This window comes from Anabas testudineus, chromosome 14, assembly GCF_900324465.2.
Source record: "Anabas testudineus chromosome 14, fAnaTes1.2, whole genome shotgun sequence".
NCBI lineage: Eukaryota > Metazoa > Chordata > Actinopteri > Anabantiformes > Anabantidae > Anabas > Anabas testudineus.
This window is the reverse complement of record NC_046623.1, coordinates 5,186,367-5,201,629: the sequence shown is the minus strand read 5'-3', so window position 1 is coordinate 5,201,629 and position 15,263 is coordinate 5,186,367. Positions and strand designations below refer to the sequence as shown.

At 41.3% G+C, this 15,263-nt stretch overlaps 1 protein-coding gene across 5 annotated transcripts in view; it reads left to right on the top strand.

The window, feature by feature from the left end:
• The window catches only part of abr (ABR activator of RhoGEF and GTPase), a 97,192-nt gene that overhangs the window by 31,619 nt on the left and 50,310 nt on the right, over window positions 1-15,263 (top strand). For 3 of the 5 annotated variants that reach the window (XM_026370472.1, XM_026370473.1, XM_026370474.1), the window contains exons 2-4: window positions 2,931-3,112; window positions 9,826-9,924; window positions 11,670-11,855. In XM_026370472.1, coding sequence (XP_026226257.1) covers window positions 2,931-3,112; window positions 9,826-9,924; window positions 11,670-11,855 — 467 coding nt within the window. Of the gene's footprint in view, window positions 1-2,930; window positions 3,113-3,303; window positions 3,323-6,704; window positions 6,968-9,825; window positions 9,925-11,669; window positions 11,856-15,263 lie in introns of those variants that run through there. The other 2 variants (XM_026370477.1, XM_026370475.1) reach the window with 2 other exon arrangements.

Here is a 15,263-nt window from a genome sequence, read left to right as displayed (position 1 = left end):
ACCTCCTTCCTGATATGAAAGTCTGCATGTTGAGTGAGTACTACAAAGAATCATTGTGAACTTTGCCATTTATAGTTCAGAAGCATTCAATGTCAAAATGGGAATGTTATTGAAAAAAAATCCTCAGAGACGAAAACATACTAGTGCAGAGGTGGGTTTCATTTTTTAACTTGACATTTTAACTTGGAATTACTGCCTTGTCATTCTTGCCAGATGTCACAGGTGTCTTTACCCTTTAAAGGGGAATTTACAATTACTTAATCTTCATTGTTTAAAAGTATATATCATTGTTAACTCAAAGTGATTTGCTTAATTTGTCAGTACATGTGAATTTTACCGTTGCCTCACAGCTAGACGGAACTGGGTTTCAGGATCCTTTTTTAGGTTTTTAAATTAGATTAATCACAGACTCTAAATTGCCCATAGCATAGTTTTAGTTAATTACAGTGAGCATCTGCTTTGTTTGTCATTCCCTTACTAAACAGGTTTTGTCATCTTGCTTTTCGACTTGTTGGAGTTGGACAATCAGACCTTAAATAACCTTAAAATCTTTAATGATTGTGTATCTAGATGTAGATCTGAGATTGTTCTATTAAATTATCTGTGAAGGTACAGAGTTTCTCCACTGGGGCTGCATATGGCTATGATCTAAATGTTGGTGAACAAACTATCTCCTTGATGTCATAGTGAAAGAGACACTTTGACAAGTGCCCTTTTCTTTTTTTCCCTGCTTCTGTCTCTCCCTGTACCTCTGTGTATTTTATATTACTATGGCAAATCTGACATAATGAGGGTAAATAATGACTAATCACGCACCAAATAGCTTTGAGTCAACCAGAGAATGGCTGTAATGACACATTAACAGTTTGACACATGTTATGGACACAGCCGCCGTTAAAGCAGCAAACGCATGAGAGGGTGTGCATCTGTACGCATGCAGAGAAACACGTAGGACTAAAGAGATGCCTTCATACAGTGTGCTCTGCTTTGTTCCCGCTGCTTCAACTCTGTGTTTCTGAATAGTTTCTGCTGCCTATGGATGTTTCTGCAAATAGAAAAGAATCAAGGCCGACATCTCTGTGAAAGAAGGAACAGGCCTTGGTTCTTGTCTAGATGTGAGTGTTCAGCTGAGGGAAGGCTTGAAGGGTTTTCTGTGCTTTCCATCTGTTGTTGCCAGTCTGTCACAGGCTTAACAAACTTTAAAAAAAAAAAAACGGGGTTGAAACTCCCATTCACACTTTCAGGCAAGTTCGTTTGCAGTTCACCTAAACTGTATGTCTTTGTATCAAGTGGGGTGGGGGGGCTTCCAGCAGCTTTAACACCTTTCAAAGCCATGAACCAGCTGAAATTTGAAGATTTGAAGCAGGTAAATGCATGGGAATAACAAGAGCATCTTCCACTCTCTCACATTTTCATGGACACACTTAAACCTCAGCATATTAGGATAAACTAGCCTATCAGGAGGCCAGAAGGTGCAGGGAGGAGTCAGAGAGGGAACAGATGGGAGGCTGAGGGGAAAGGAACCAATAAATGTGGAATTGCATATTGGAAAAGTAGATTTTGTTCATGGCCTGATCACAGCACAGTCGGACAAGTAACCTAACCTCAGGCCCTCTTGCCCTAATACCGCGTGTTCTGCTAGTGTCCTCTTGCTGCGCTTCATCACACTGGCAGTGTTTTGTTTTTGCTTCATTAAGTCCGCTACGACCCATTTAACAGCTATTTCCCCAACAGCTATAAATAATCCATATGGTAGCCATGACTCTCCACATACATGCTTGCATGCAACTAACAGATGGAGGGGATTTTTTTTTTTTTTTTTTTTTGATTGGCAGGTGAGCGGTCTGGTGACTGTGGGTTATGGTGTGTCTGAAGGTGACAGACGGCAGTGTGTCGACCGCTCTAAGCACCCGTCAGCTTGATCGCATGTGTCATCCCAGTGTGGATTGACCTGTGCAGTGGTGATCAGTTGCACTTTAAAACGCTGGTTTTAGCTTAGTGCAAGTTACATGCAGGCCGATAAGAACTCCTACACAGAACCCTCGTGATTCAGTGGTCACAGATTTTAAAACCGTCTTTTTGTAATAGTTGCACAAGCTCGGTTTGTTTGCACCTTTGCTCAGCATTTGTCTAAATGACTTCATATTGATTAGACAGTTAAAAACACACCTTTCCTCTCCAATATTTCTGACATAAGCTTTTTAAAATCTCTACATGCCTTTTTGTTTATGCAGCAGGGGTCCTTTGAAGGCGGGGCAGGAACCGCTTCAGAGTTGTTCCCTTCCACTGGAGCTGTCACTGTTACTCAGGCCTGGATGCCAGTGGTGTCACAGGACATGAATTTCAACCTCAACACGGACACTAAGACTAATTCACAGTCTAGCATGCTCAGCACAGGGTTCCTATACCGCTAGATAATTACATACACAGTTGAGCCCTGAAACTGGTTCAGGCAGTTCACGCTGCTGTTGGCATGTTTTCAGCTTGTTAATGCAGCTGAGCTTTACAGTAGCTTGTATAGTGCATAGTAAAGGGTCAGCCTGTGATTCTGCGTAGTCCATCTTCATTCTTTTTAAACACATATTAAAACTCTGCATGTCTTCTGCTTGCTCAAACTTTCTCCATCAGAAATTTAAGCTTTCAGATCCTTACATTATATTTATATAAGTGTTTGCTGTATGTAATGACAGCCCAACATGCTGTCAGTGGTTTTCTGTCCTCTTGATTAAATACATTTGACATTTAATCCTTATACAGCTAGCAGAATAGATGGTGGGTAACAAGAGCATTTAGTGCTCTGAGAAACATTGAGGCAAACACTGTATTGTTTTCATTGAGTTGTAGTTGTGAGTAACTAGAGCCCAGTGATGGCCTTGCTCTCTGTGGTGAAATGCTAACTCCTATCTCCCTCTGTCTCCCCCTCTCTCCAGACTTCAACTACAACACAGATGGCTACGAGGCGGACGGGGCAGAGGATGTCAAGTCTCAGGATGGCTCCGAGACGCTGCCCTATATTGATGAATCGCCCACCATGTCGCCCCAGCTGTGCATGCCGCAGGGGCCTGATGGAGAAACTGTCTCCCCCACACCACCAGAGGGCCTGCTGTCTGGGGTAAGAGTGGAAACATACACACACACATATGCAGATGAAGGTTCAGCTCTGTTGCCGCCCTCACTTCAACTACTAGACTTTACATTTATCAGACAGTCGTGTAATGTGACAGATGAGAGAGTGAGAAGACAGGAGACATAAATCATAAACCTGGATGATCCAGGTTGTGATTAACTGCCAGATGACTGCTCAGGTGCATTTCTCCTCCAGGCAAGAATAACATAAAAAAATTCCTGAAGCACTATTGTGCTTGTTTGGTGTGTTGTATTGCTGTCTGCTATAACTAGTATATTATTGCTCTGTTGCTGGTGTGTGAGTATTGCTGTATCTTTTATTAAACTAAAATCAGAGTAGACCTTTGCAGTAATTATGGTATTAAAAAGTAGAATTCAGAGTAATGTCAGCTAATATGTGGCTTGTATGTGGCCCATGTAATAAAAACCTAAATATTAATTATTCACTATGACCCTTTTAATATCTTCTCCAAACCTAGAACAGAGACTTTTTTTAATAGGGTTAAAATGATGTGTTTTTATATAATACATTTATATCATACATTAACACCCTAACCTGCTGTTCTATTTGCAGTATACTAACAGAAATACAGAAGTGTTTCTATTTCTAAATAGTAATAGAAGCTTTACCTAATATGACTTCACCACATCCCATCTTTCTAATGGCGATAGCTCTGTGATGATGTCTTTTAGTCTTTTCTGGCCTCGTTGTCTTTTCCGGAAGTTAGCTGGCAGATCTTCACCCTCCGTAATTGGTAGCGATTAGCCACAATCGCATATCTGCCTGCAAAACGCTGCAGGTGTCACAGCAAGTAATGACAACCAACCCAGATGAGGTTTGACACCACCAACACCAATGCACCAGTCTGTGGGTGATTTGGGTACATAGTCAAGCACTGTGTGTTGTACAGTAAGACTTTTTTTGCTACTTCTTTAAAAAAAGTTGCAATGATCACATGTCAGTCAGTCATTGTTGAGGCTGTGGTGAGATTTCTTTGGCTTTTCAGTCTATTAAAACCACAGTGCATTATGTTAAATCAAGATACTGTAGGAGGCACCCTTTACTGTAGTGCAAGGTTTGGGTTGGCTGTGCATGTGAAGACGGAGAGAGGAGCCCAGAAATATAAAACACTTGCTGTTATTTGTGGACTTTCCCAGTTCCCAGATACTAGACAGAACAGCTAATGTAAAAGCTTGCATGAAATGCAAATACGCTAGACTCATACTCAAATCATATTCAACTATATAATACTGTGGAATGTTTTCAGAATCTTTTTATTTGCATATTTCTGTAGTCCAGTGAGTCACCTACTATATTCACTCCCTCTTTCATATCAGAAGATCAGAAGTTAGCGGTGCGCTTTTGATGCCGCACAGTTGTGTGTGTTTGTGTGTGTGTGTTTGTATGAGTGTTGCTGTGCGTCTCTAATGTGACCACTTGTGTATCACTCAGTGAGTGGGTGCTCCAGCGCCCTGGGGATGCTCAGCGGGAGTCGTGCCTGACCAGAACTGACCCTCCTACACATGCTGACACACACACACACACACAGAGATGCTAGCAGGCTTTCATTACACACTTCACGGCAGCATGAAAAGCCTGAATGAAAACTACAGCGGCCAAGCAGACCATTGTTATGTGATTCGCACTTCCACAGTGTGTTATACATGTCGAACAGAAATAGAGCATTTTTCCAAGTAAATGACCTTCTATAGAAAGGCCTCACGTCACCTTTTCTATCCTAAACCTCACATTGTGTTATTTACTACACTATAGTCACCCTCACCTCTCTCTCTGAGCTCATCTGCCTGCTATTTCTCTCCTTGGCTTCCTGACTGTCTCTATTATCACTCTACTGCCATAGTATTGTAAATATACTTTGACTTCAGCTTTAATGGCAGTGATCTATAAATGAATAAGCCTGTTGTTCTGTTAAATTCATTGTGAGTCACTCAAGCTCAGGTCAGCTCACATAACTGGAACTGTATCTCCATCTAGTGGGAAGGTCGGGTAAGAACAGGCGAGCCAGGACATTTTCTATATATTCATTTTTAAATGTTGTACTTTATAGTAAATCACCCACTCTGCCCTTTACATGTCTGAAGAAACTGGGTCAAAGGAACTCATACTCCTGGCTGATTTGATACAGCAAGAACCTGTTTGTGTCTCACACAAATTCATGTCTCGCACTGCTTCCACTAAACTGTCCTCTCCTCACCACCTTGTTAAATCAGCTTTTCTTTCCACTGAGCTTGCATGGGCTTTTCATCTGCTGACATGAGAGAGCTGACGCTGACACACCAACACCAACATACATAGACTCTCTACAAAGATGCACTGTAGATATTTTCTTCTAATTTTGCATACGGGCCACATGTAGATCTGCTAAAGATTTCCTTCTTCTTAAACTCTTGTCACAGGATTTCCTTATTTCGTGTGAATGGTATTGCGTGAGGCAAATTAGTTATTTCAGGCTTAATAAATCAAATAGTTTCGACTTGATTATTGCTTCTTCCTCTTTTTCTTTGTCATATTTATTCTCTTTCCATTCTGCCCTTCCTTTGGTCTGGTGTTAATTTCTTTTCTTTCCTCACATGATTCTTCCCCTGCTCATGTTAATGTCGTGTAATGGTTGTGACCTACAAATGCAAGCCACAAGTGTAACTTTACTTTTATTTATTTTCCCAATGTTGTTCCAAGTCTGCGGCCTGTAAAACAAGTGTGACCTACATAATGTAGGCTAGGTGGTTAGAAAACTGAAGAACTAGCCTGGATTTAGCAAGCCAGATAAAAACCAGGGACATTTGCCACACAGAGAAAAAAACTAAAGGAGGATAGGAGACAAAAAGAGAGATGAAGTAGAGAGAAATATAAAAAGAGGTTGCCACTTCCTGTAAAGTGGCACCTACAGGTCATGAACAGGGTGAAAGGTCTTGAAGAGTCAACTGTGTTTATTCACAAATGCAGACAAACTCAGAGCTGAATTTATTCCAGTTTACTTCAGTTTTCTTTCATTTCAATGATCCAGATGTAATGGTTTTCCCAACAACTTGTCTTGCTGCACATGAACATTGTTTTATATTTCAACCCCGGGTTCTGCCTGTGTGAAACTGCTGTAAACTAGCGGACTATGTGAAACGTAATTAGAACCAGCCGCACCAGCAGAACATTAGCTGGTCTCAGCTCAACATCCAAGCCTCACTGCAGATCAATAAAGAGACAATGGCCAGAGAGGAGGCAGAAATGAACTCTGCAGTGCTCAGTGGCACGGGAAATACAGAAACTGTGTGTCTGTCTAATGAGGAAGTGGCTTTTCGTGAAGAAAACAGAAGAATGAAATAAACCGAACGAAGAAGAAAGACTCTTCCAGTGAAGCACAAAGAGAAACCGTCTATGTAGCCATCAAGGAAGTGGCTGGACAGTGTTTGTTGTGAGGGGAGGGGCGCAGATAGAGGCAGGGCAGATCTCATCGACCGCGGTGAAACAGTGGCTTTCACACACTACACGCACACACACACACATATATACACCAGGAAGCCCAGTGGAGGAAGGGGTTGGGGTTGTGTAGGCGGAGTCGTCTCTCTTTCTCTCCTTCTCGGTGTCCAGACGACTCGCTCTAAAGGGAAAACACTGATGTGTCCAAGCAGGCCCTGAAGAAGGGAATCACGGGCAGAAAGAGGAGAGGAGGAGGAGGAGGACAGGACAACAAAGACAGGAAGAATAATGGAGGAGGAAGAGGAGGAGGTGCTGTGCTACTTGGACAGGGTGCTGGAGGAGGAGGAGGTGTTTGAATATGGAGATGGGGACCTGGAACCCATCACTCCACTACATAGACAGTTCAAGGTGAGACAGCGGCTGCACAGCTGGATGCAGGGTGGAGACCAAGCGGACACATGTACATGTGTAGACAATTGTAACACGCTGAGGCTGAAGCTTTGCTAAATCTAGCAAAGTGTATAGTCTTATTGGTGCTTGGCATGAAGTGGCTTCACAATGTGCTGCTACGTGTACCTATGAGTGTGTGTGTGTGTGTGTGTGTGTGTGAGTGAGTGTGTGAGAGCCATTAGTGTCTCAGAGACGTCTGATGAGGCAGTTACTAAGGAGCACATGTCTCCTTAATCTGCTGTGTTTTAAAGACATCTGGTTTCTGTTTCTCATGGTAACTTCTGTATTTTAACTGTGTGTGTGTGTGTGTGTGTGTGTGTGTGTGTGTCTCTGTCTCTCTACTCCTTCCAGTAGACAAATTGACAAAAAGCAGGGCTGCCTGCACTGTCGTGACCACTCGTCATATCAGCTCCTATATCGCGCCGAACGATAACAGAGGCCACCACGAAAAAAAACATGTAATGTTTGTCGGTGTGAGAAGCAGAACTTAAAACTTAGAGGTGCATGAACGAGAGCAGGTTGCTTTGGAAAACTTTTTTCAGCGCTCATGCATTTCTCATCTTGCCCTCTGGCCACACAGTAGCTCTTTGTGCAGCAGAAGGAAAATATCCCTGCTGTTAGAAAGAAATAGTTTTTCCCTTCCTTTCCTGTTTTTTTTTTTTTTTCTCCCCCATCCAGCTGTGACATATTTGTCACTAAAGGAGTAACTTTAACACGGCACCAACAAATACGCAGATCCTTGGTGGTAATGCATGTTTACCTTGACAGCGAGATGCCTTTTGCTGTGTTGTTATGGTCAATGATCAGCATAACTAGGAGGGACGTGGCATCATGTCCAAGACGTAAAACAGCTTTGAAAGTTTCTGTGGAATGTAACTTTAATGGAAACTGTTTTATAAAAACACCGTCTGTAAATGTGGTCGTGCAAATGGTTTCTGTTGCTTAAAATAAATGAGTGAGTGCTGCAGCAGTACTTGCATATCAACAAGTGTCAACAGCATGACTCATTTCTAGGGCAGCTTTTGATATAAACCATAAGAAACTTTATCTTTTAGTTTCTTTCAACAAACACCAACCATTAATACAAGTCAGAAGGTCCTGTCACGTCAAAACAGAGCTAAAGTTAACTAACTTACACAGGCAACATGTTAATATCTTTTAAAGTATGTATTGTGCATATACAGTATAATGTACAGTGTATGCTGTATCTTAGTACCTTAGTATTATATACAGTAGTACACCTCCAGTCCTGAGGCAGAAGATGGATGTCAGTCATGATTGGGTTAAAGCTATGAGGTCATGGCTCCTTCTTTGTCTTATCAAGCAAAGCTGGTGTGGTGGTATCATAATGGGCATCTGGCTGTGTCAATAATTAATCCTTGATTCTGCTCTTGAACGTTCTTTGGCCTCCCAGAAAGTACATATGTGACGCTTCAACACTACACTCATCCACTTTATTGCCATTTGGCTGTGGATGTGTATTTCTTTAGCAGGGGCAAAGAGTGAAAGTCTGCCGGAACAGGTGCACAGACCGCTGTAGCCTTTTACACCACACGGTGGATTACGATTAATATATCATTGAATCTTTCTGTAAAGCTAAAGTAGCGAGTCTTCATTGGAGCACTGTGTGGATGTAGCAGGAACATCTGTGAAGTTTCAGCTAATCATTAGGCTTTAATCATAACTAAGCAATGTTTGAATTCACTGAAATGCTTCACAGCCCTTGACGTCACAAATGAATCACCTTATTTGAGATGATAAATTATAAAAAAGATTATTGCTCTGTTATAGTAGCTGTAAATGTGTTACAATAAATAAGAAAGTCCAACAGCTGAAGTGCCGATTTCTCTAGTATATGACTGTTATACTCTGTTTTTATATGTGCTATACAGTGTTTATGGTCTCGAATTACACCCACATGAGGTGTGTATGGTTATATATAGCTTCATTTCCTTGGGTGACCATATTCTGTTCATCTTGTGATCATATTTTGGTCTTGTGAGGACATTTTAGCTGGTCCTCACAAGATTATAGAGTGTTTTAGGGGCAAAAGACCTGGTTTTGCATAGTGTGCAAGTGTGTGTGTGTGTGTGGGTGTGTGTGTGTGAGAGAGAGAGAGAGATTGGCATAAAATGTACAAAGGTCGGAGTGGAAATGAGTCTGACTGGTGTGTCACCCTGTCGTATGTGTTTCAATGCTTTCTCCCCAAACATTGTTGGGATTGTATCACATTGCTTCAGTAGTGAACAGCAGGAAGAATTAAAGAAATGTAACTGATCTGTTCACAAAGCAGAATATTTAAAAGCATAAATGCTAAAACTTTTCACTTCACTTGAACTTTTCTGGCTCAAGACTTGCAGGTGTATTCCTCCACTTTTTTATATATATATATATATATATATATATATATATATATATATATATATATATATATATATATATACACACACACACACACAGTATACTGTATTTTAAGACTTTTTAAAAAGGCATGGGAATGAAAGTGTGATTTGTTTTGATTGTGACTGTTTCCCAGCATGATTTGGTTTAGGGTGGTGACTTCCCTGAACTTCAAACACAACAACTGCCTGAAAGCACTTGGAGAATTACTTTCCAAAGAGGAAACAAGCCATTTAGATGTTTTCAGATGGGCAAAGATTCTGGGCAAACTGTGGATGATGTGTGTGTGTGTGTGTCGTAAATCTCACGTTGATCTGAGGAGGTATCAGTGGCATTATGCTGAATGAATTTGTGGCATTGGTTAGAAATTAAGATGGATGATGCGCTGTTACATTTAGGTGTGTTTTGTTCTACAGGGAGACATCGAGAAGGGGCTGGAGATGAAGAAACTAGTGCTGTCGGGCTTCTTGGCCAGCGAGGAGATCTACCTTAACCAGCTGGAGGCCCTGCTGCTGGTGAGGCACACTAACACATAGTCTGCAAACAATATTCTTCTGTCACTTTGTACAAAACCTTCTGACACTGGCTGACTGGAACAACTTATGTAGCAGTGCTGCTGCTTTTAGGGTTCACACAGAGCCATGTGAACTGTGCATGCTGTTAGTGGTTAATGGTCATACTGACAGCAGGACCGCAGTCACAATAATTTCCTGAAACATACTTCCCTGTGCTAAGCCACTATGTCATACCCGGCCCCTCTCAGCTGCATGCTGCACTATGACCGACATTGTCATTGTAAAATCGTTACGTCGCACTAGAGTTACAGCACAAAACCCCCACCTGCCTAAACACAAGGCGCTGGAGTTATTTTCCAAGCCTGCCTTAATACCGACAAGAATCTAGTCTGTCTTTCACTTCCGTATCTTGTGGTCCTAGGTGGTGACGCAATGAGTCCTTATACAATTCAAAGAAGTTGTTCCTGCCCTTGTTCACTTCCTCATTGGGAGAATGTCCCAAACACAAGCTGTAACTACACTGGGTTTAATTGTTTTTTTTTTTTTAATTTAAGAGTTTATACTACCAATTAAAGGGAAACCACGTCAAGTGTTGGATAAGGGTTTGGTAACCCCATATGCCATTACACAGTGTGGGAATTTGTCAAAAGGTTGGAAAGCTGGTGGTTCTCAGACAACAGAGAGCGTTTTATGCTGCCTAGTTTCAACATCTGACAATGTATAGACATGCATGTCTAATGAAATGAATAAATATAACTGACAAGACGACACTTTTTTTTAGGAAGATCATTTTTAACTTAAAATATAAACAAAAGTGCTGACTTCAGTGGATTAGTAAAGAGGACCCTCAATCTCATTTCCTTTTCTTTCTTCTCCTCCCCTCTTCTCTCATTTTCTTTCTTACCCCATGTCTACACTGAAAGCACTTCACTTATATTGTTCATCTCACATGTGCCACATGGATTTTTACCAATCCAGATGTGTTTCCTGCCTGTGTAATGCTCATATTTCTCTTACATAACACAACATAAATCATATTATACCCTTGTTTTCAGCTGCGTTAATGTTACACACATCACCCCAGTGCGCTGGACTCATGACATTACACTCAGTAGTGTGGACACACACAATGTGCTGCTCACAGTTCACTATTTATGTAGACACAGTGTTATCCTTTCCTCTCCTCTCCTCTCATCTCCTCCACAGCCATCAACGTGTATTGTAACTCCTCTAAGCTGAGAATGAGCCATGTTGTAATATATACACCTACAAACGCTGTTAGTGTTTTTAAATGAGCCGGCCTGTCTGATTAGCCGTCACACAACCCCTGCAATCAGTGGCAGTGTAGTTTCATCATCGACTCCAGAGAAGCTTTTTTCCATGACGTGAAAGCTCTTATGTTTTCCTTGTAAATCAGGGTCCCCCCCCTCCCCTATCATTTCTACTCCACACTTATCTATGATTAACTGAGTTGGCGTGCAATCTGACTGGTCAGAAACAACAGAACAGAGACGAGTCACCCAGTCTCAGAGCAGAGAGACTATGATTACACATTTATCACTGTGTCACACACTAGCCCAATTAGGCTTCTGCAATTAATTACTCTCTATGGTAGCCTCTTCTTAAATTAGCCACAACTTTTGTGTGTGAACAACCCTCACAGTATCAATTCAATCATTTCCTTTATGGTTGATGATTCTCATTAGCTGTGTTCACCGTGTTCCCCCTTCTCTCTGTCTCTTCAGCCCATTCGTCCTTTGAAGGCCACAGTCTCAACTTCCCAGCCCGTCCTGAGCATGTCGCAGATAGAAACCATCTTCTACAAAATACAGGACATCTTTGAGATCCACAAGGAGTTCTATGATTCCCTCTTACCCAACATCCAGCAGTGGGATGAGAAGGTTACTGTGGGACATTTGTTCCAGAAGCTGGTGAGTGTGACGCGAGTCCAGAAATTACAGTGTGTGGTACAGTATTTTCCCTCTCCATCATTTGCAGGGTACATGTAAAAGCTCTCACTATTTTGTACTCAGTGAATCACCCTTCTAAATTCAACTGTGTGCGTAAGTGTTTGTGAGTCTGTGTGTGAGTGTGTTCCCCTGTGTCTGTGGTATGAGTGCATTACCAGAAATGTTTCAGCCTCTGGTCTACCACACTGTTGTATTTGCGCAGGATTATATTACTTAACCAGATTCTCTCAGTGCATAATGTAACAGGATCATTGTTGTGTGTGTGGATGTGTCTGTGTATACAATTAGCAAGGCTCCAGGCCTCGTCTAGATTCAAGGGGAGTTAGTTCTCCATCTGTGTCAAATCACTACGTTGTCAGATGTACAGAGAGTGTAATGTGGTTTGAATGAACTTAGGGTAATGTAGTTTGCTTACACCGTAACTGACAGGTATGTGTGTCTATGGCATACTGTAGACAAGGTGTTTTAATATGTGCTAATAGACACTTTCAGCTACATATTTAGAAATTGAGCTTCTTGGACTGTAAACTAGACAGAAAAACAAATGCTGATTTGCTCTTACTCCCCCTGACAGTAACAAGGCAACAACACTGACAACAAAACAGTGCTTTCTGTATATAATGCATATACACAGTACTGTATATAGGCTATAGAAAATGTCATATTAATATATTTTTTATAAATATATTTTAATGATGTATTCAAATTCTCTCCTCACATGTTATTACCATGACTTTTATTGTCTCATTTATTAACAGGATGTTTAAAGATAATGCTCAGTTAACTCAGCACTACTTTTCCTAGCATCATTCAACACATACACTGCTACTATCCTACAGTAGAGGAGAATTGCTTTGAATCTGTTCCACATCAAAAAGAACTGCCTGTATATAATGCATTTGCGGAGTTTCAACTACGTCTGCAACTGTTTGGGAAGACGTGGGACAGCATTAGAGTGAGTGCAGTTGTAAAAATGCCACTAAAAGCCAGATGTCTGTGAATAACGTTATCAGTGTCCCACATTTAGTTTTTGGATCTTAGGAGATATGATTTATTCTTGCTAATGAGCTGTGTGTTTATAAATTCCTGTCATGAGAGATCTCGTGACACTTTGCCAAGTCCCTGTTGTTTTGACTAGGACACATTGGTATGTGTCACACCGGGTCAGATGAACACTAAGACATCTACAGTCTTTCATAAAGAGAAGTTACTGTTGTCACTGAAATTAAAATGTGCTACCCGTCAAACAAAAAAAAAGTCACCACCTTGATTTAACTAAGCAAATAGGTAGGAGGAAGAGAGCTGTCATATATATATATATATATCTTCCTCTTGATACTTGAAGTTCTTACTTTGTGCAGCAGTCGGACTCTCTCATCATTGATACAAGATGTTGAAGAAAAATTAATGCAACTCTGGATGGGAATAAATGTTGTGTAATTGCAGAAGCTTATCAACACGACACCACAGTGAATGCATGCTGTAATCAAAGCTACAGGCATGTGTGAGTGTGTGACATTTTTTTTTTTTTTTTGGACGGGCAGTTTATTTCTGTTTATTTCTGTGATGCTGCACTGTGATTCAGTAATGTGTGTCTGGCACGTGTGATTTACAACCCGAAATAGTTTTTGTCATGACAGATTCAAATCTGTCATCTCTTTAAAGGCAAGTCGAGTCCAATCACTCTGTGACCATATTTCTCACGATATCCAAGGTGTCACATCATGTGCTCCTATCCACTTGTATTGGGCAGCACTTACTGCACGCGTCACTTCTCTTGATTCGGTGCCTCAGCTGTAGATTCTCAGCTGCCTTGTGGTTTACAGTTATTTACGATAACTTTGCTAGTTCGAGCTTTGTGTTTTGACATTACCTAGTTACCTTTGTGTTTAAACGTAGAGCACTTGCCATCAAATGTATACTTTACTAACAACTAAAATGTGTCAATAGTACAAGATTGTGAATCAAAACTTCTTTATCTTGTTATTATTTCCTTAATGCAGCAAAGGAACTGAAGAGAGCCGTCATATAAATATATAAATGTGATTATTTTAGAAGTTGAAGTTCTTCCTCTTGCTCCCCATCACCCCTCCTCTCCAGGGACCCCAGGAGTCGCACCACCAAGTGACACCTATTAGTGGCGTCATCAGCTGCCATCTGTGCTGCGTGTTTTGCGGGTGCACGAGCTTGTCCTGTGGCAGTTAAACATTTAGTCAGAGTGGCAGTGTGAGCGTACAGATGGCAGCGTAATTAGCTGGTCCCCTCCCTACTGCTCCCTGTCTGCAGCATGGAGGCCACTGGAGCAACAAAGAGGGGACTCGGTTACAGAAAGCAGGCAGAGAAACAGGGGGAGAAATGCCAGCAACAGTTTTTCTCACTTTTTTTCCAGTCAAGAGAAGGGATCAGCTGCAGACCGTGACTGTCAGGATAACATTTGACCAATCAAATGATCGAAGTCTCTGGAAGCATAAAGTGGGAAGGCTCTAACATTGCATGTGTTATGGCTCTGAATGTGTTTTGAGTTAACAACTATTTTTAAACACATTTTGGAGACATGACTCCATCTTTTTACCACCACAACACGGATGATACACATCCATTTGATTTGGCATCAGTTCCTAAAGGCTTAGTTTCTGTCTCGATCAGAATAATATAAGCAATGCTTTAAAACAGAGCATTCTGTGTTCTACACAGGGCTTTATCAGAAAGATATAGTTAGAAACATGTCAGTAAGGAGTTGAATTACCTGCAGGCATTTCCATCAGCTAGAGAGTGACCATTTTTAGTCAACACTCTCGTAATGTCTCCTCTCTCTCTGTTTCTTAACCAAATTCCCTTTTTTTTTTTCCCTTGTCTCTTCTCCTTCACACCTCCGCTCTCAGACAGAAACTGTTGTCATCCCACCCACCACTTTGACATGTGAACTTGTTGTTTGTAGTGTAGGCACTTTGTTTGGAGCATTAGTCAAAGTCCTGCGTCGCAGTGACGGAAGGAGCTTGAAGAGGTTTCATTCTGACTACAGCGCTTTCAGAGCGCCATCATGAAATGATGACATCTCATAACTTAATTCTGCTTGGTTTGTACTTTCCAGCCAAGCTGCCAAGTCAAAAATCTTTGGAAATTCAGTAACTATACGTGGCGGTTCCTCCCCTCCCTCCAAGGTTTTGGTTTGGTATTATAAAGTGGACAGTTGTTTGGGTGCACTCTTGTCTATTTTAATCTTAAATGGCTAAAAGTTTGTGTCAGGATTGTGGTAATCATAAAATGACTTTTGACTATGTGTTTTATTATCTTTATTATCTGTTTTTACTAAGAAGAGTCCAACTCTCCGCTACTATCTCAGGGGAAGTGGAAGGAGAGGATATGAAA